Source organism: Ictalurus furcatus, chromosome 3 (genome assembly GCF_023375685.1).
Source record: "Ictalurus furcatus strain D&B chromosome 3, Billie_1.0, whole genome shotgun sequence".
Classification (NCBI taxonomy): Eukaryota; Metazoa; Chordata; class Actinopteri; order Siluriformes; family Ictaluridae; genus Ictalurus; species Ictalurus furcatus.
The window spans coordinates 8,464,998-8,487,694 of record NC_071257.1 but is presented as its reverse complement, the minus strand read 5'-3'; the positions used below and the strand labels follow the sequence as shown (position 1 = coordinate 8,487,694).

Below are 22,697 nucleotides of genomic sequence, written 5' to 3'. Positions count from 1 at the left end.
CTCAAACCCAAATGTCTTCAGTGTATACCATAAACAATTAATTGGCCTTAACGCTCCATGTGAATTAGCCTTGCTGTATATGTTTGTACACATACTGTTTAACTGCACACGTGTGGTCAGTGGACTGTAAGAAGTCATAGCTCATGTTCCTGTGTACAGGATTCTGGTTGGGGCTCCTCGAGCAAATTCATCCTTCAGTAACTCTGTTTCCTCTCCTGGAGCTGTGTTTAAGTGCCGTATACACAGCAACCCAGAGCATCGCTGTACAGAGATCGACTTGGGCAGAGGTGAGTGTGAATGTTCAGAAGGTGCTCTCAGCGCCAACATATTTAAAAAATGAAAAGTAGATCAGGAATTACTGTTCATCACAAATGTACATGCCTGCTTGATTCTTTTTTTATCTGGTTTATGTTGAACAACGAATCACGTTGAATCACGTAACTTTCCATATTATAGAACTAAAACAGTAACAGTGTAATTATTATGGCTTTGGGAACAGATTTGCTTGGTGTTGTTCAGTGTAATCATTACTCATTCTGCTCTTTCACTGCCATCTTGTTATGGCAGAGCTCATTTCTGGCACAGATAAGATGCTGTTATTCTTTTCCTGGTGCAAATATTTATTGAAGGGACCTGTTTATAGTACTGCCGGTGTTTTGCTATTCCTGCGTTTCCTATAAAGAGTAGGATAATCTTTCTACTGACCTTTTTATTCTAATCATTACATTTTGATGACTAATGGTGTGTGTTCAGTTACATAACGTGCTGTACTCTAATATTGTATTATCAGTTAAATTGCTGTTTAAACAGATATGGATGGAGACATAGAAGAACTATATCAAGCTGCAGTCCTGGAATATTTTCATAGAAATGATGAACGTTTTGCTAATATTTTCCAAGACATTGAGCCAACTCTTTCAGTTGTAGACATCTCTTGGAGCACTTCGAGCTCCTTTCTTGTGGTTGAAGGGACTGAGTGGTTTCTGTGGTTTTAATGTACGCTCTCCTGCTTACTCTGTGTGTCACCACTGGAACACACAGGAATAAATGGTGCCTGCCAGCAGGCCTGGGGCCTAAGCTTTCCCTTCAGCCCTGAACACACATGAATCATGTTGGTTCAGACCCTGCAGGTCATGGGGTGCCTCTGAGAAACAGCACCAATAATATGGGGAAGTAGTATCAATTACCGTGAAGTTTTACTGGAAGTTGTAAATTCGAAAGATGTAAAAATTCGAAAAGTTTTTGGAACGTATTTAAATATTACCCATGCTCAATCACTGACTTTCTGTAAACAATTGATCATGGTCAGGGTCGTGGTGAATCCGGAGCCTATCCCGGCCATGAGACAGGAATACACCCTAGATGGGACTCCAGTCCATTGCAGGGCACCATGCACACACACTCACACACTCATTCACACCTGGGGCATTTTATCTTACCAGTCCCCAAACCGGCAAGTTTTTGGTAGGTGAGAGGAAACACAAGGACGCAGACAGTAACCCGAGCTCAGAATCAAACTTGGGACCCTGGAGCTATGGACCCTGTGTTCGACATAGCATAGAACATGATGGTGTTTTGTATCCTACGTACAGTATTTGAAATTACTTAAACAAAGTAGCTGTAAACATAGAATGCTCTTAGCACAGTTTCTCCCCGCAGTTATTTTTCCCCTGACAATCCAGTTCCGCTTACATGATAGTTCTAGGAAAATTAACATGTTTAGTTTTAGAGATACTAAGCAGTTTTATTCTAGATGCTACAATGTGGTTCGGGACATGAGACACTGTTATGCCTGCACTTGAACCAAAACAACTTGAAGTACTGGATTAGCAAACACAGAATCATCATCAGGGATTTTGTGACATATTTAGACTTCTTGTGTAGTCTGAATCTGTATGTAATGTTGTTACTTATGTACCTTGTTTTTTTATTTGGTCAGTTAAATTTCACGTCACTCATTTAGAGAAGTAAAACATTTGCTGCGAATTGTGCAGGAAGGAAGAGGCTTGAAGACATACTCACAGAAGTTCTTCATTCATTTTTCAGTTCTTAGAATTGGGTTAGATCAGGTTCTTACTGCATTCAAATTTTAATAGGGTTTACTTAACCAAAACCAATTGTTTTGGTCAGCTCAGAATGTGATCACTGTTTTCACACCTACTCGGATGAACCTGCAGAGGTTACCACGTTCAAACAACTATAAAACTTCATGTGTGAAAGTGCCCGAAGAGAGATGGTAACGTTCTGAAACAGTCATGCTCAGCTGACGTTTTGTGATATCAGCACAACTGAATAGTTATTTGGGTTTCCATGTGTGGACAGTATGCTAAAATATATAAAGACTGGGATAAATAAAGACTGGGATGATAAGCAGTAAGCTAGTAAGAGCTAATGTTGTGGTCAATTTATTAAACTAGATTCATTCATTTATTTCTACAACCCCAATTCTGAAAAAAGTTGGGACAGTATGGAAAATGCTAATAAAAACAAAGAGGAGTGAATTTTAAGTGTACTTTGACTTGTATTTCAACAAAAAATGTATAAAGACAAGGTATTTGATGTTTTACCTAATCAATTGCATAGTTTTTTGAAGATAAACGTTTATTTTGAAATTGATGCATGCAACATGTTCCAAAGAAGTTGTGACGGGGCAATTTAGGACTTGTAGCAATGTGACAAGTTGAAATAAGAAGGTGATGTGAAACAGGTGAGGCAATGGTCTAATCATACTATATAAAGAGCCTCCAAAAAAGGTCTAGTCCTTCAAGAGCAAGGATGGGTCAAGGCTCTCCAATCTGCTAACACCCAAGCTTCCCCTATCATGTGGCACGTCCCCCCCATATTGGAGGAGACCAGGTATAATCATTAGTTATTCTATATAAAATCTATCTATATATAACGTAGTCTATAATATGTTTTGATAGATAGATAGATAGATAGATAGATAGATTTTGCTTTTGTGTTTTTGTACTTTTTTAAAATTACTTTTCATAACTTTTATGATTTTTAAATAACTTTTATAAAACTATATAACGGACAGGTATGGAACATGAATGATCAAAAATGTTTTTGAACACTATAACTATTTTGAAAAGAGAACTAGGTTGTAATAAAGTGGGCTATTTGACATGTAAAACCTTGCATTCCATTCATCTGACATTCTACAAACATTCGCATAAGAATTATGTAAATTGGGAAGAAGGGCGCATCTCGTTAGCCATGACGTTGTTAAATCTCAGCCATACAGGGCAGACGCAGAGAGAGGTGAGAGTGCAGCAGAAAGCAAGACCTCAGGCTTGCAGGACAGTACTGGCAATATTTGGAAAGTTACTAAGGTTTGTCCAAAAAGCTGCTAGATTTGTCACTACCCGTTTTTTTTTTCTTCTCTGGGACTTCTTTGGGCTTAGTCTCATCTGAGATAGACAGTAGCACAGTGGAATCGTGTTTTGTGGTCCAACAAGTTAACATTTCAAATAGTTTTTGAACAGCCATTGTGTTCTCTGGGCCAAAGAGGAAAAGTACCATCCAAGCTGTTATCAGCATCAGGTCCAAAAGCCAGCATCAGTGCCCATTGCATGGGTAACTTGCACATCTGTGAGGGCAACATTAATACAGAAAGATATGTACACATTTTGGAGCAACATATGCTGCCATCCAGAGCAGGACAACACCAAACCAAATTCTGCCTGGATTACAAGCTCATGGTTGCATAAGCAGAGAGTCGGGTGCTAGCATGGCCTGCCTGCAGTCCTGACCTGTCTCCGATTGAGAATGTGTGGTGCATTATGAAGCGCAAAAACATTCAAATGGCCCTGTACAGTTACGGAGCTGAAGAAATGTATAATGGAAGAATGGGGGAAAATTCCACGCCCAAATGCTCAATAAGTGTTATTAAAAGAAAAAGTGATGTTACACAGTGGTAAACAGTCGACTGTCCCAACTTTTTTGGAGTGTGTTGCAGTCATCAGATTTGAAATGAGTGTATATTTTCAAAAATAAATTAAATTCACAAAGTAAAACATCCAATAATGTGTTAATAATGTGTTTTCAATATAGTACAGGGTGAACTGAATTTTCAAATGACTCTTTTTGTTTGTTTTTTCGCATTTTCCATACTGTCCCAACTTTTTCGGAATTAGGGTTGTGCTAGATTAATATGTAACCAATCCACTACAGTGTGCACAATCTTGTTCGTGCTGTTTTGATTTCTGCATAAATGTTGCCTTCTTCCATAAATAACACTGCACTTGATGCTGTGTAAACTGAAGGTGCTACATTACTTGAGTTGGAAAGAAAGGAAAGCTGCCATCTTTTGCACATGATCTTGCAAACTGGTAGTGAAGAAACGGAAGTTTCTTTTGACATCTCTGTTTCTTTTGGCATCTCTGGTCCTCTGACTTCTTCAAATACAGACACAGTTCAGATGGCGCCCTAGTGTGACTCTTAATCTCACTATTACACTTACTGCTGTGTGTCTATTATTATAAGTAAAACTGTAAAGCCAGGACTGGGGTTTACTCTGGAGTTTATAATGGAACAGTGTGAAAAAGAGAAAAGAAAAAAAAACAGAAAACACAGATAGTTGTTAGTTATTGATTTCAATAAGTCTGGTAGGATTGTGTGTACATTTTTAACAACGTGAAAAGGGCATAATTTGTAGTTTAATAATCAAAATTAATATCAGTTTCATCAATAGGTATAGCAAATGGACAGAAATCAGTAGCAGAGGAGGAAGTGCAGATTTACGGAAGACCTAATTGGCCATGCCTTATGATTTTTTTTTCTTTGTTGTTTTCTCATTATCACAACGTAATTCTCTCGATCTTGACATAACAGAAAGTTGTTTTCTCGTGATATCAACTTGCTTTTATTTCTCACGACTTAATTTTATTTGGAGAAAATCTCACACTTTGTGAATGGGTCTAGTGTTACATGCATGTTGGTATCTTCACTGTCATAAATGTAATAATTGCTGTAGAGATGGACTATATCTCTGCATTAAGACAGAGGGGAGTCCCCTTCTCAAGTGTCAGACACTAATGTGGCAGTCATCAATCTTGCAGGGATGACGTATTTTTGTAGGCCACCCCAGAAGTTAGCATCACCCTGGTTCCCGTGACAAAAAGCCAATAGGATTTTTCCATTGGCTTTTGGATTATTGCAGAAAATCAGCTCCGTGACCAACAAAAGTTTATGATTCTTACATGTTTCATTCACTAAGATAATCTTCACAAATTAACACAACGTTTATGAATTTTGAAGCCTAAATACAATCAGCAGAAGTAAAAAGCTAATTTGAGACTATAAACGAACTACACCACGGTTGCATGACTTTTGCATGTTACCACCACTAAGCTTCCGACAACTCTTCCCATCTTTATTTAAAAACAGTTCAATTGGAAAATACTATAAATTGATAAATTTACAAGTTGGAATAGTTTGCAAGAGCGCGAGTATAAACACAACAAGGCTGTAGTAGATGAGTTTTCCTGTTTGGCGTGATGACATTTAATGTCCCCAACAACCTCTGTAGTTCCATTTAGCCACTTGTTAACAACTGTTTTGTTCAAGACACATAAAAGCTTTTAAAAAAGTCCTGAGTGGGGTATTACTGATGTATTTTATGTCACAGTATAAAACTTGAACATATCTTGAGCTTGTGTTAACCACAGACCTTATTTCACTCATTTAACCAAAAACCCATTTAAAAAACCCACTGACTTCGGGACGATGGATGTCGAGTACAAAGAAAGTCGAGATCACCAGAAAACAACTTTTGTTATGTTGAGATCACGAGAAAATTGAGTCGAAATCATGAGAAAATAAGAAAGAAAAAATTAATAATACATGGCCGCTTAGGGCTACTGTAGAGATTTCTATTTATTACAGTGAAACTATGATCATGAAACAACAAAACAAACAAGAACTAGACACACATGGTAATAACATGAACACGGTGTACACTAAGCGACATTCTACAACGACAAAAGCTAGACGATGGGTGCTAAACCGGACAGGACTTACATTCTAGTACTCAGTAAATATAAATGTGAAACAGGTGCAAACACTCATGTGACATGGTGAGTGTTGTGATCAGGTGATGTGCAGGGGTTGATGGGATTCATAGTTCTGCACCATATTTGGTGCTACCATGAAATAAATATAGAAGAGTTGTATAGGTAATAACAATAAAAAATAGCAAGAATGTTAATCAAGTTTGTGCACAGAGAGACCTCGTACTCAATTATAGATTTTGAAGTTATAGAATTTTACATCAACACTAATACATTCCAGGCTTGATTTTAATTCATCTGGTCTAATTCAGTGTTTAATTTCCTTCAGTGTTTTTGTCATATCACAGCAAACCAATGACTACATTTCCCATCCTGCACTGCAGCCTACAAACATGGCCGCCATGGGCCGCAATTCCCAGCACACTCGCCTTCATTCTAATCACACACACCTGTATCCAATTCACAGCACAATCACAACCACAGATTAAAAGGACTTTCTATGCACTCACTCTTTGCGAAGTATATGCTCAGTTGCCTTCTGTCTCTATTGTTACCAACGATGCGCCCCAATCACTGCTCTTTTGGATACCATACAACACTTTCGTGATTGAGGCATTGTTTGTACATCATTCCATTCACTCAAATATACGTTAATTTAAGGGAAACTGAGCCTCATTTGTCAATCTTTTAATAAAGTTGTTCGTAAGCCAAAACCAAACAAAATAAGATCCACCAGATCTACAAAAGTTTCCAAAACGCCAGAGACACACACGCACACACACATACTAACAGGAACATGAGGGAGAGGAAACACTGGAAACATGGGGAAATACACAGGGTCCTGGATGGATCATGACAGTACCACCTCTCAGTGGGAGCCTCCAGGCGACCTGCCAGGTTTGTCTGGATGAGTCCAATGAAATTCGCGGATGAGAGAAGTGTCCAAGATGAAGGATCCGGGTATCCAGGTCTGCTCCTCCAGACAGTATCCTTCCCAGTCCACCAGATATTGCAGGCCCTATCCTCTATGGCACATATCAGGTTGGAAGGAAGGGCTCAAAAGGCTGTCATGAACTGGTTTGAGCTGGGAGACGTGAAAGGTGGGATGGATGTGCAGGGACCTGGAGAGTTTGAGTTTGACGGCAGTGGGATTGATAATGCTCTCAATAGTGAATAGTGGTTGGAAGCCACACCTTTTGGCCCGGCTGGTAGTTGGGAGCTGGAACTCGACGACGGTCAGCCAGGTGACAGTTATGCTTGGGAGCATGGAGCAGAGAGGAACAGGCCTCCCTCCATACCATGCGGCAACAACGGAGGTGGGCCTGCACGGAGGGGACGGAGATGTCATCTTCAATGACCAGGAACAAGGGAGGCTGATAGCCCAGGGAGCACTCGAAGGGGGACATGCTGGTGGCGATGCTAGTTAGGGAGTGTGCATACTCAATCCAGGGTAGCTGGGAGCTCCAGCTGGTGATGGGGTGATGGGGTTGTTGGTAGTGATGCACCGCAGTGCTGCTTCCAGTTCTTGGTTGATCTTTCTGCCAAGCCGTTAGTCTGGGGGTGAAATCTGGAAGACAAGCTGACCGTTTATCAACATGAACTGAGGCCAACTGTCAGAGACAAGGTCCTGGGGGATGCTGTGCAGCTGGAAGACATGGTTTATGAGGAGGTCTGTGGTTTCTCAGGTGGTAGGGAGCTTGGGAAGGTCCAAAAAATGTATTGTTTTAGGGCACCGGTCTACTATGGTGAGGATGACAGTGTTGGAGGTGACAAAGTCCAAGGTGATGTGTGATCAGGGGCGACAGAACAGGCAGGGGTTGTTGTAGGCCAGCAGACGGGCGGTGTGAGGGCTTATTATGGGTGCATACGGTGCAGGCAGCGACAAAGGCTTGGGTGTCAGCATCCATCGTAGGCCATTCGTGGGCAAACTGGCAGGAGAGGGCATCGGTCTTAGTGTTCTTACAGCCTGGGCAGTAGGTGAAAGTGAAGTTGAACCACCCAAAGAACAGGGCCCAGCGAGCCTGGCGAGAGTTGAGGCATTTGGCAGTCTGGATATAAGCTAGGTTTTTATGATCTGTCCAATCCAGTCCCTCAGGCCAGTGTCTCCACTCTTCCAGGGCTAGCTTAACGGGAACCAACTCATAATTACCCACATCGTAGTTGCTTTCAGCGGGGGAGAGGCGGCAGGAAAAGGAGCATGGGTGAAGTTGCTGGTCTGGGGCCGAAGGTTGAGAGAGCACTGCACCCAAACCTGAATTGGAGGCATGCACCTCCACAATGAATTGCCTTGAGGGGTCAGGTTGGGTGAGCATAGGAGCAGAGGTGAACAGCTTCTTGAGTGTGGTGAAGGCAGCCTCTGCCTCAGGGGTCCATTCGAAAGAAGTGGATGTGGAAGTGAGCCTGGTGAGAGGTCCTGCTACCTGGTCCCTAATGTAGTGGCGGTAAAAGTTGGTGAATCCTAGGAAACACTGGAGCTGCTTCAGGGTGGTGGGCCTGTGCCACTTGACAATGGCCCTGATCTTCTCCAGGTCAGATGTGATCAGTCTGCTCTCTTTACCCCAGGAAGGTGAGTGTGGGGACATGAAACTGACACTTCTCTGCTTTAAAAAACAGGCAGTTTTCTAGAAATTGCTGTTGTACATGATGAACATGGTGGGTGTGCTTGATGGGTGTTCTGGAGAAAATCAGGATGTCGTCAAGGTACACAAAAATGAAGCAGTTCAGAAAGTCCTGGAGGATGTCATTGACCAAGGCTTGGAACACTACTGGGGTGTTGGTGAAGCTGAACACATGACCAAGTATTCAAAGTGGCCCAGGGGGGTGTTGAACGCAGTCTTCCATTCATCCCCCTCTCGGGTCCTAACCAGATGGTATGCGTTACGCAGGTCCTGCTTACTAAAAATGCTGGCCCCATGCAAGGGTTCAAAAGCTAAGTTAAGCAGGGGCAGGAGGTACTTGTTTTTGGTGGTGATATTGTTTAAACCTCGGTAGTCAATGCAAGGGCAAAGGGACTTAGCCTTTTTGGCCACAAAAAAGAAACTGACACCTAGGGGGGAGAGAAAGTTCAGATGATTCTAACAGCAAGGGAGTCATTTATATATTTTTCCATGGCCTCCCTCTCGGGGTGGGACAGGGTGTACAGTCGGACTGATGGTAGGGTGGCCCCAGGGAGCAGGTCAATAAGGCCGATGAGGTGGTAAGGAGAGGGCTCTGTCCTTGCGGAAGACCTCTCCCAGATCATGGTACTCCGTAGGCATGGCCGAGAGGTTGGGTGGGGATAAGGCCAACGGGCAATTGGAGCCCTCAGTGGGGGGAAGGGCTGATCACAAGCAGGAGGAATGACAGAAGGAGCTTCAGTTGGTGATCTTCCCAGCTGACCAATCAATCTAGGGATTATGTTTCTGTAACCAAGAGTAACCCAGCACCAGTGGCGTACACGGGGAGGAAATAAGATTAAGCTGGATCTGCTCTCAGTGATTGCTGGAAAGAACCAGGAGCAGTAGGGCTGTGCAATGGGTAATGCAGGCCAGGAATCTACCATCTAGGGCATTAACTGTGATGGGGGAATCCAGTAGTTTGACTGGGACCCCTGCCTGAGCGGCCAGCTCAGTATCCAGGAATTTGTCATCAGTGCCGACAGATCAGAGTTGACTAGAGTGAGCAGGGGTACCAAGAGTTTGTTGTAACACAGGGTGGCTTGAATTTGGAGGAAGAGTAGGGGGGCTGATGACTTGGAAGTCTGACTAAGCAGTAGCCCCTGCTTTACTGGTGAGCCTTCCCTTTTTGCTGGAGAGGGTAGGTTGCCAAAAAGTGCTAAAGCTTCCTGCAGTAGTTACATATGCCTGCCTTGAATCTTAAGTCATGCGTGGCAGGGTTGAGCTGGGCCTGGTACTCTTCTACAGGCCAAGGGGAGTGGGCAGGAGCCCGGGGGCTGGGCTGAGGCTTCCAGGCAGGGTTGGCGGATGAGTGGAGAGATGGATGAGGTGCTACAGAGGCGTGGGAGTGACTGGCTCTCTTCCTGCACTGTTCCCACATGTGGTTATCCAGCCTGATGGCAAGGGAAATCAGCATGTTGAAGGAGTCTGACTCATCCTTTAGGGCTAGTTCTTTCTTCACTTGTTCTTTGAGGCTACTCAAGAACGTACCCTGGAGTGCCTATTCATTCCACCCAGACACGGCAGCCAGGACACGGAACTCCACAGAGTATTCTGCCACACTGCAGGGTCTTTGGAGGAGGGAGAGCAGGCATTTGGCAGCCTTCTTCCCTTGGATTGGATGGTCGAAAACCCTCCGCAGTTCGGCAATGAAGGTGGAGATGGAGGACCACAGCGTTGGCTGCCTATCCCAAACTGTGTAGGGTTCTGGGTCCTGAACATGTGCCTCCCTGTGAAGTGGTCCGGGAGAGGGAGTAGGGAGGGTCACGGGGTTGACTGACTGGGTAGGGGAGCAGAGGGTGTCTGGGCCAGCTGAGGACAAGGTTTAGTTGCTCAGTAAGGAGCCCAATCTGGTGCACCATGGCTTGGTGGCTCTTTGTGAGTGCATGAAGCTGTTGCTCCTGATGACCAAGGAGAAGACTATGGTGAAACAGGACTGACTGCAGGGGGGCTGGCCCTGTTGGGTCCATGGTGGCCAGATTGTTCTGTTGTGTGGAATAGGGACAAGGAAACCCAAATGCAGAACACAGACACAGCGGTAAAGATCAAATGGGTTTTAATTAAGGATGCATTCACGTGAGGGTGTGTGAGAAAGCTGTGTCGAAATAGCGTGGTCGTGGTCTGGATTCGAACACAGGTTACAATGTGAGAGATCGGGGGAGGGGGGCGTGAGCTGGAGTGTTGAGCTTGAGTGTTGTCGAGGCCAGGGCTTGAACTTGGGTCGGTGGCGTGAGAACCGAGTGTAGAGCTGGTGTGCCACAAGGGAGGCGAGGTGGGGCAGGGCGTAGCAGGAAGTGAGCTGTGAGTGAGCAGGCAGGCAGTGTGAGTTGTGTTCTTGGAACACAGGGAGAGAAAACACACTATGAGCACAGGATAACGCAATGAGGAAAATGTTCACCGTAACAGAAAGCAAACACGAGTAGGGCTGGCAGTGTACCGCACTGGAAGACTGAACAATCTGGTGATGAGTGGCTGAAGAACCGGGGTTTATATACACTGCTTGATTGGTGAGCTGATGAGGAACAGGTGAGTCCAATGATTCAATTCAAAATCCAGAAACAGAAACAGAAACATGAGGAAGAGAAAACACTGGAAATATGGGGAAGGGAAAAACAGTGAAACACAGGTTCCTGGATGGATCATGACAAAAATACACAAGGTGTTTAAGCTTGACACTGTAATCCGTATACAAAGGTGCAGTAACTCATCACGATTTATATGATTTGAAGCTAATCAGTCATGGTTTACAATTTACACACACTCAGCTTGAGTAACATTCAAAGGTTTTTCCAAAATTACAGGATTTTCATGAATATCAAATTTCTTGTGTAAATGCTCGTACAAACGATTCATGAATAAACCTGCTCCTATGCAGTTAGATACATGAAGCCCAATATGTGTATTATTAATAATCCACATGACTATGTGCACATCTCTATTTGAGTTCAGCAGTTGTGTGGATTGTTTGTCCCGAGTCAAAAGCAATTAAAAAAAATAAAAAATAAAGTGATTTAAAAAATATTGGATGAAATGTGTGGATGAAATCAGGTTTAAGTCATTCTTGCTAAGTTTTAGCAGCATTTAAAAAAAAAAAACAGACTTGCCTATTGTCCTTTGATTCAAGAGAATGTTGTTTGATCCAGCTTGCTTCACAAGTTACTGACCTGTTACTGATGATCAAAGCAGAGAGTGTGGGCTGACAACCATCCCCCTTCCCTTCCTTTGACTCTGCTATGCCTTACACTGCCTGTACCATTTGACCCGGTCCAATTTTGGGCCGAATACTGACACTCCTCCACTCTGAGCTACTCTCAAACCCCAAAGAGCAGTGCCTCATGACCCATGAGAAAACAAACATGTCTGTTATTGAGATTGCATTGGAAAGCAAAGCTAGAGATTTGATGATCATTCCTTACTCCTCATTTGAACTAATACCCAATATCCTACTGAAGGAATTCTAAAGGGGTTTGTTTTGCTGCCTCAACCACATGACATTTGCTCTAGATAGGAGCAGTGAGATGTATTTTTTGTACACGGTGCAGCTGTTAGCTATCAGATATCATGCTTAATAGTCCTGATGTTGTCAGGTTCCACAGTTGAACTTAACTTAGCTTATTTGTGCATTTATAACTATCTTTTTTTGCGGGCCATCATTAAATCTATGGTGCAAAAGAAATGTTGGGCTGAGTTCTGTCAGGCGTTTCACCCACATTAGACTGATGATTTCCATGCTGATGTAGGCAATCTGTTTTGTGAGAAGAGTAGTAATCGGTGCCAAAGCAAATAGCAGCAGTCCTGCAAGCCTTCACCTTTGCTCTCCAGTGTATGATTGCAATCTGCCCCTAGGTCATACAGAAAAAGGAGGTGCTCCAGTGGCCGAGTCTCAACAGAAATATTTGCACGTGAGATGCCTTTTTTGAAGCAAAGAGGAGGCTGTGTCCTGATTATTGACTCATACTGATATCTGCCTCTGATATCTGAAAGCTGATTATTTTATTTCCAAATATGAGTCAAATATGGTGCCAGCAGTTTGCTTCAAGTGGACATTTTGTGCTTATACTGGGGTTTTGCGTATAAGACCGTTTTGATAGTCTTATTTAGAACATCTGTTCTGACATCTTGCCTGGACAGTATAATAAACACTCGAATCATTTTTACATAACTTAAATCATTTTGGATGCTCCAATCCTAACATTTATGATGATATTTAATCATCAGGGCCCAGTTGTTCAAAAAGTTTCATCTGGACCAGAATAATCCGGATTTAAAATGCCCATGTTTTGCTATCCAGGATCATGTAATCCATCTTACTTTTATATCAGTTTTTCAAAGCAACATTGGATACAAACCTTTCATGATGACCAAATCCGGATTACTAGTGCGCTAAATCAGACTACATATCACAATGTATGCTACTAGCTATGTAAAGAACAACAGGTAGATTAGCCAGCATTGTAATTAATATACAGTGACAAATGACAGATAAAGTTAAATATATTATTTTTGTCTGATATTGACAGCTGTTTCAGGGATTATTTATGGGGACACCATCTTTTTGTCTCTTTTTACTGTACTGAAAGGCTTAATTGGTAGCCTAATGTATATTTTATCCACTATCACTGTAACGGTTAAACAAATCAAGTACAAAATATAAATAAATGTATATTTTACAGGATACAAATATTGTATTATTTTATCAGTTTTAAAGGTTTTTTTACACTCTCTAAATCCTCTCTGAATCCACCTTTCTGATGGGATCGGGATAATCCTTATTTTTTGGGGTATACTAATCCTACTAAAAAGTTCGGATTTCGGCTATCGGTTTAGATCAAATGTTGAAAATGGGTTGTTCAAAAGAAAAAAAAAGGATTCTGAAATCAGATTGGATCATGTAATCCAATCTTGCTCTTGATCTGGATCAAACCTTCAGTATGTGTTGTTCAAAACTTTTTAGTAGAATTGCGTCCCTTATTGCTCTCCACACATGAAGAACTCTGAATGGTCTTATTTTATTAACTATAGTATATATATATATATATATATATATATATATATACATTTAGACTTTTTATGATTTAAAACGTGTTCAAAATTCCTCCAATATTTGTGAATAATATATATTTGTTTGTTTGTATTTATTTGTTGTGGGTCAGATGAGGGGTCTGACTGTTTAAAAGAAATGGAAAAAGGAAGGGGATCTTTGTATTGTTTTACTGTGCCGTTTTCTGTCTCTTCAAATAAAAACACTTAAAGTGACCCCATGCTGGCTAATCTACCTGTTGTTTTTTTACATAGCTAATAGGCTACATTGTGATATGTAGTCTGATTTAGACCACCAGTAATCCGGATTTGGTAACCTTGAAAAGTTTGTATCTGGATCTGCGTGATCCAATCCAATGTTGCTTTTAAAAACAGACACAAAAGAAAGATGGATTACTTGATCCTGGATAGCAAAACATGGGATTTTCAAATCCGGATCATTCTGATCCAGATTAAACTTTTTGAACAACTGGGCCCTGATGATTAAATCTTTTTAGTTGGTTAGTTACTTTTCATACTATCAATAAAATTGACTCCATGCTTTTTGCTTATTTCTTTTCTAAAATATCTTGTTTTTTTTTCTATAACAGAATACAGTTACATAGTTCTAAAGCTGTCATATATATTTGGATAAACTTCCTAGGATACTATTACATATGTTCTTTACTTACGAGATGCTTTATTTAATGCCATCTTGGAACACAACAAGGCTTTCCTGTTACAAGGCAGATTTATAATAACCTCTCTGTGTCCTTAGACTATCTTTTTTTATACATCTATCCCCTGACATGGTACTGGCCAGCTCCATCTGCCTTTTAGCAACATTACAAGTGAAATATTGGACAAAGAGTCCTTATAGCAACTAATGTACTCAATCACAACACACCGTAATTGTTCACATTCCTACACTCTTTCACTTGTAGGGGCAATTTAATTTAAACCTACAAGGGGCAAATCTACATGGCATGTATTTGAGCAGTGATGCACATGGGAGGGAACCGAATAATCAAGAGAAAATCCATGTGGACATGGGAGAACATGGGAAATCTTATACATGCAGTAACCTGAGCTCAGGATTGGGGACCTAGAACCCTAAGAGTTGTGGTGTTCAGAGTTAGCCTACCAATTCCAACAACTCCAGAACAAACTTTTAAGGGCTACCTATTATACTAAACTAGAATTTGTGTAATGTTTCACTATGTTATTATGGTGTATAAGCTTAGTAATAACAGTATGTTAACAGATTGTTTAACCTTCTGTCTTTTTCAGGTAACAAGAAAAGGGAGTCTTGTGGAAAGACATGCCAAGGGGACAGGGATGATGAGTGGATGGGGGTCAGTCTGGCAAGACAAGACAAACCCAATGGAAGAGTTCTGGTATGTTCTTTGGGAAAAAAATAATGAAATGGTTTTATGATGGCATCAAAACTGTTCTTTATCAGTTTATATTTTTAATTGGCAGAAATCACTTTAAATATCAGTACACCCTTCAAGTGGCAATATAGCTAAATTAAGAAAGTTTCAAATTTAGCTTCCTTCTCTGCAATGTAGAGCACACAAGCCACTCCATTACTCCATTTACACACACGTCTAAACAAAGCACTATATTTACTAACCCAGTGCAAGAAAGCACCACAGATATGACTGCTTCATGATCCAACACATGTGGGCTGTAAAGCTATCGGTGTAAAATGGGCTGTAGACTTATGAAAATATTACATGAAATGCAATACGTGAATCCAGCTGAACTAAACCCAACCTTTGCCAGCACTTATTTATGGGATTCAGGGATCAGCAGTATTGTGTGAATCAAATCAGTAATGTAAAGTTGGATGTAACAGCCAAGATAAAATGCGACACATAAACCCAGTCCTCACATTACGAATGCCTAAAGTTAAGAATTAAATATGATGTCCAATACATGTGGGGTTTTTTAATGGTTTTGTGTGTTATTTGTATTTATATTGATTTGTTAAGATCAATTTAAATCTTTAAATAGGAAAGCTACCTGTAATTATGCAGATTGTACACTTGTTTATATTAATTCACTGTGAAGTAAAATACGTATAAATACAAATTCTTCAAATTTTTTTACTAGGACTTAAAAACACATTGGTAGCCTGGGCCAGTGAGGCTACTGTGTGAACATGAACATAATTATGCTTTATGGTATATTGTATATTTGAGGGGGGGAAACATGCAAATGTCTTTTGCATTGAGTACATGTTTCAAAATCAATTCTTGTGATCAGCAAAAGCTTTTCACTCTGCACTTGACATATACTTATTGTTTTTGCTATTTAAAGAAGGGCCACTGTCCTGTGATGACAAACTGGAGTCTCAGAATAGACAGATTTGTTTTTTTCTCTCCCATCATTTGAGTTGATGAGAATTGATGGGCAGCTGACTGGGTTTGTTTAGGTTTGGCTCTCATCCTGGTGGTCCCACTCAAGGGCAGAGGGCTTGTTATGTCTCACATGCAACGCCCTGCAGCGGGTGATGAAAGCCTGAGACTCTCTCTGGCCTCCAGAGTACCAACCGCACACTTTGATCGTAAGTCTAAAGGGAGTTAATTGCAGCACTCTCTGAACCACTGAAGGACATGCTACAACCTTCTGCTGCTGTGACGAGTGACAGAAGTCTAGGGAACACTGATGATGGTTATATATTATAATAATGAAGTTACTACGATAAACTGAAGAAATTGGTGTTGGTTATGTTTCTGCATGTGTAATGGTTATTTGGGAGATCTCCATAGTAATCACCCCTCTGGGCCAATCACAGCAGGAGTTGAAACATGACAGCAGGACGCAATGTTGCCTCTGATACTGTCAGCAAAACAAGAACTCTTATACTCTTTCCTTCCACTAGTACATTTTAGATATTATGCAACTGCTGTCTAGTTTGTGATAGTTTACATCCTTGAACAAGACAGACTCTTGTTTTCATAATGAGGGGATTCATTTGAACCTTTTAAAAAAATATATTTTAGTAACATTAGATGTTCATGTGGAGCGTATTTGCCTCCAACACTGTCAGTTTGGCAAAGAAGAAAAATGGGAATGCATAAACATTCTCATTAAAGTGGAAGAAAGTCTGGGTGCCATAAGTTCATTGTAAAATGTAATTAAAACATGATTAAAGTGAGTACTACATCTTTCAAGCAAAAAAAATCCTCATTACTAAACAGAGCTGTATGTGTACCACTATGAATCAGTAAGACCACTAAATGAGTTCTATTGCTTACTTTACTGTAGTTACCTATTACTTATTTTAGAGCTACAAGATGTAGTTTGTAGATATATTTTGACATATATAACTTTTATAATATAAGAACATTTAAGAACATTTCATAAAGGCTATGTCTCAAATTGCATAATGTACACTACTTATAATTATAATTATATACACGATTAATTATAATTATATACACTACTTACTATTATAATTAATATTAATGACACGAATGATGTAGTGATAAAATATTCACTATGCAGTTTAGGGTACAGGCCAAGTATTCAGGACTTGATATTGCTCGGTTTTAGAGACATATTATGAGAATAAAAGAAGTTTATTATGCACATCAACGTGACACTCAAAGTTGCTGAGTCACATAAGAAACTTCTTTTGTGCCCAAGGTAGGACATGATGCTTGACAAATTCCGACCCGGCACCACAGGCAAAATGCTGACTCTCAATTACTATTACAGGGCAACTCACAGCAGCTCACACTGTAAAGAATTTCTGTCATTTTTACAATAAATTACTGTTTTTACACCAGCAATACTTTATAAAAGTTTTAATTAAAACAGTAATGAATTCAGAAATGACTCTGATGCTCATACTTATAAGTTGCTCATAAGCGAAAAATTTCCTGTTTACAAAATTGCACTTTGTGACTATATAGTATACAGTTATAGAAGAGAAATAATTTATTATCATGTTATCCAGTGTCACCTAGATGAGGATGAGTTCCCTTTTGAGTCCGGTTCCTCTCAAGCTTTCTTTCTGATGTTGTCTCAGGAAGTTTTTCCTTGCCACCATTGCCTCTAGCTTGATCATTAGGGATAAATTAATACATTTAAAATTTATACCTGGAATTTATATATTTCCATAAAGCTACTTTGTGACAATGTCCATTGTTCACAGCATTATACAAATAAAATTGAATTGAATTGAATGTTGTATTGTTCGATACTGTAGCCCGCATGATATTTACTGGAAAAACATTTACATGTAATGACAAATGATACTGAACCAAAGTATCTGAATATATATATATGCAGTAACACTGCTGTGGCTATATTTAATAGCACAGTAAAACCTACAGTATCATTAACCTTACTATTCAACTTACTGTAAAAGCATTCAACTGAAGCAGCAAAGAAGCCTCGCATGGCTTCCTATACATACCCCCCCCCATTTTTTTGTCTTTCAATGTTTTGGAATAAAAGCATATCTTCATTTATTTTAGCAAAGCAGAGTGACATGTTTTAACCAGATTTAAAGCCAAGAAACACTAGTTAACAGTAGTATAGCTAAGTGGCTAAACTGTGATTGCTAGCCTTAAAGCACCACTATTTATTCTTTTTCAGATTTTACGTTTCATGTAGTGTGTTATAGAGCTGTTTGTGAATGTAAAAAGTCTGCAAAGTTTCAAAAACCAAAATGCACAACAATTGAATTTATTGACTCCCAAAAGAAGGAACCGATTCTAAACAGCTGAAACGAGTCATCAGTAATTCCAGACTTACTTCCTGTACTAACCTACGTAGGTTTGTAACAAAAAACCCCACCTCTGGTTTTCATTGGCTGCTCACAAACAACATGTACTTTGATCCACCCTCATACACTACACTAAAGTAGTTGTGTCCTGAAACAGTTAGGTTCATGTCTAGAAGACGTTGTCTGCACTGCAAAAGCAAAACCCCTGTGCATGGACTCCCAAAGGATGAGGATGTAAAGCGTCAGTGGTTAAAATGAATTTTTATAACGATATGCAGTTCAACCTTCATTTGTGTTCCTGTTCCAGTCAATGCGGGATTTGCGAAACGATTATTCATTAAAGATAGGGCCGTGTCCACTTTATTTGGACCATCTTGCACCTCTGGATCACAACCTATAAGTTTGATTAATTATTTATGTATATATTTTCTACTGAGTGTTCCAAATGCATAGTATATGTGTATAGCCAGTGCACAGCTGTAGGCCTCTGCTAACCAGCTAACTCATGTTATTGTCAAAGTACATGCAAACTTACCACTGAGAAACGTCCTGTTCTCATCGTGCTTGCGATGGTGTTTCGGGTTGATCTTCTGATGTATCACTATCGGACTCAGGCTCGAATTGGTAAGGTAAAACCAATGACATTCATGAAATTCAGATATGGTAATGGGCGTTTCCTTTCCGACATGCGCTGTAAGCAGTAGACCAGTCACAACAGACCCAGTCTGACCAATCAGAGCAGAGTAGGCTCTCTGAAAGGAGGAGTTTAGAGTGAACAGATCCCTGAGCGGTCGTTTGTGACACAGAGAAAAAGAAGTGATTCTACAATGTAAATTATGAGAAAATGAAAGTGTTTTTTGACCTTGGATGCATGTAAACCTATTGTATGAGATCTCTAAAATAACATTAGGCACTTTTATACAGCATAATAGAGGTACTTTAATTTTAAACAGATAATTCATATATTGTAGCTTACTTTCTTGTATTTTTGTGATTTTCAGGTATTTGAGGCACTAACTCTGTCAATATTGTTCTCATGGTCCATTTTCATCAGTTTATTATTCAATAACTTGATTTAATTTTAACAAGTTCTTAGTATGTAATAAACCGGAAGGTCTCTTATGCTGAACAACACAGCTCTCTGATTCCACAGTTGTTTAACTGTGTGTGTTTGTGCGTGTTTCTATTTGTGTGGGTGTCCATAATCTCTATAACTCCAGTGGATTGTGGTGGTCTGTATAAAGACCCACAGTATCCATAGTGTAGAGAGAGAGAGAGAGAGAGAGAGGAAGTTGAACTTCTCAACGAGAATCTGATCTCACTATTGTCTTCAGTATTCTCAGCAATTACCACATTAATGTGTTTCTATTCCTGCTGTTCTTGGAAAACTGCTCTGTAGCCCCCTATTTCACACGACAGAGGAATGTTTATTTGAAACCCAAGAGGAGAAAAACTGTGTTTGCTGTCAGTAGACAATGTTAATGAGGACAACAGAGGGGAGTCTTTTGGGATCAAATGGCTGATATTGCGTGGGAGGTGAGTTAAGGACGTGCACTCAGATTCAATGAGAGAACTTAATTCTTTGGCTATTTCTAATTCTCTATCTCATATTGAATTCGTATTTATTATTTTCTCCATCATCCACCATTGGTATCTCTCATATCTTTAGTGCGAACTCTCTCTGTCCTGCACAAATTCACTTGCTGAGGTTAATATTCTGAAGAACTGTCACCGGGGAGACATTAGACATTATAAGGAGGATGTTAGGTCTATTGAAACTTCAGAACCAAAGCCATGATTTATGGCCAGACAAATCTTGCTGTGCTTTGTTTTTCTCCAGTTATAAGAATGTAAATTTGATCATTTACCATTACTGTTATCAGCATGTTTGACAAGTCAAACAATAGTAAACTTAGTATTGATTGAAAAAAACCCAGGATATACCGAATGAAATAAGACGAAAAACGCTGATGCCTAACTCCTACAGTTCCAACGGCAACAATTTTGATTTTGATATTGTGTCACTGGGGGTGTAACGGGCTCTGGCTGTATATAGTGAAAAATAAAAGTTCCAAAAGTGAACATTTTCAGCCCTTAGATCATTCTGGTACATTAATATAGTTTTAGGGCTCCACCTGATAGCTGACGTAAAATAAGATGGAATCCAATAGCAAACAAAGCGACAAAAATAATGAGTGCTTCTCTGTTTTGCTATGGTTGCTTTGGTGATACGAATGACTTTTCAGTTGTCAAACGAGTGGACCACTTGTGAGTAAGAACTATTTTCCAACCATAGTGTAGAAGTAATTGTCACATTATGGGTGGGAAGCAAATGAGAGCACTGCATCTCTAGCTGATGCTGTTATGTTAGAGTGAGTAGCTCTTCTGCTGTCCTTTACCAGACGGTGTACTCAACTCTGTGATTATTGTTAACCCATTTATATTTGCGTAATAATCCTTTTTCTTTGTTTTATCCATAGGCCTGTGCACATCGCTGGAAAAATGTGTACTATGAATCAGAGCACATCCTACCACATGGCTACTGCTCTCTGATCCAACCAACATTACAAGGCAGGGCCCAGGCTCTCATTCCATGTTATGAAGGTATGTTATGGCTTTTTGGATTTCATTTATAACATATATTTGGTTTTGCAAAAAATCCTGCATTATTTTGTCATAATTCATTTTTACATGACGATTTTCCAACCTCTCTTTATCCCACAGATTTAGACAAGGCTGTTTTTGTTATTTTTGTATTTAAGATACAGTAAATGACCTTGATCATTAGAGGGTTGCCTCAAAGTTGAAATGAGGTGTTCCACGTCCTCATCTGTAATGTGTAGAAGTGTGTAGGAAACACTGAGAGATAAATAATGGCATTTGATTGTCCAATGCTATTCTGGAGGAATATTAATTCTATCATTATCGAATTAGCAAATAGATTTTCCAGGTAGAAACTTGTTAACTAGCATTATCATTTTGGGAACATACATCATTAGATAATACTGCCTCATAATCAGGTTTATACTTAATAATAGTGAAAAGATAATTATTATGAACTATATGAAGTAATACTACTTACAAGTTGCAGCTCTGTTGTCAGGTCCAATGTACTTGAAATGTCCTCCAGCAGTACCTTTTTGACATTGCCAGCCCTGTATTGTGCATTGTTCAGAAAGCAATAAGAAATGAATTATTCTAAACAGATTAGATTAGCAACATGTTTTAAACATTGGGCTTTAAACATTAGACGGGGCTAACCAGCTGTCAAGTGAATGGGTCAGGCTATCTTGCTGTAATGTGAATGGGTGGGGTTAACCTACTGTAAAGTGAATCGGCAGGGTTAACTTGCTGTAAAGTGAATGGGTGGATCTATCTTGAGTTTTTTTGTAGCTTATAAATCAACCTTTGAACTGATACATTGTGAAATTTGAAACTGAAAAGAATACAAAACCTGTTTATTTAACACAAAGAGGAATGCTGGTTTCTCAATTTTTTTGTGTTCATGCAGATTCTGACTCTTGGAATACCTGGAAAATATTGTCCCATCCCAGAAAGGATGAATTAGACAGATTTAAGTTCAAAAGTTGCGTCATGACACGATCGTAATTTTATGCTGTTAATAATGGCACATGCCCTCTAGTTCAAACTTTCTCCAAACTGGTTAACTGATATGCTTTGACGTTCAGATGTCTGATATAATATTTTCATTCCAGAAGAATGTTAGATAAATACGAACGGTTTCGTCCAGATGTGGCACAAGGAGTGTGGAGGCTCTTTTTATTTGTGTGCGCACAAAGAAGTTTATGTCTTGCTGCAGTTGGTGAAAGAATACATTAGAGGCTCAATGTCCTCAGCAATGGCTGTAGAGGAAACATTTGGACTATGACAGGATGGTGCTGATGGACATCTTGCAGAATAAATTGTTTTCTCTTTGTCACAGATGAAGATCCCTCAATAAGCGTCACCAAAAGTTAATTTGTTGTTACATTCAAAGTGTGGCTTAAATTATAAGCTAAAGCGGCAAAGCGCAGTATTACAGTTCAATGTAAAAAATTTAAGCTGCAATATTTCCTAGCTCCATTGTACCTTGTATTTCACTCCTGACAGATGTTACTGTACTATTTCACATAATTTCCCTTCCATGAGCTTTTCATTTTCACATTCCAGGAGCCCAGGGTGTCTGATTTTTAGATTTTGAGATTCAAAACTCTGAAGAGAGGATAAGTGGTATAGAAGATGGATGGATGGATGGATCTCTGAAGA

At 39.9% G+C, this 22,697-nt stretch overlaps 1 protein-coding gene across 1 annotated transcript in view; it reads left to right on the top strand.

The window, feature by feature from the left end:
- The window catches only part of itga9 (integrin, alpha 9), an 86,862-nt gene that overhangs the window by 2,347 nt on the left and 61,818 nt on the right, over nucleotides 1–22,697 (top strand). The window contains exons 2-4 of the mRNA XM_053620637.1: nucleotides 160–287; nucleotides 14,978–15,084; nucleotides 20,912–21,035. Of these exons, the coding sequence (XP_053476612.1) occupies nucleotides 160–287; nucleotides 14,978–15,084; nucleotides 20,912–21,035 (359 nt within the window). The remainder of the gene's footprint in view (nucleotides 1–159; nucleotides 288–14,977; nucleotides 15,085–20,911; nucleotides 21,036–22,697) is intronic.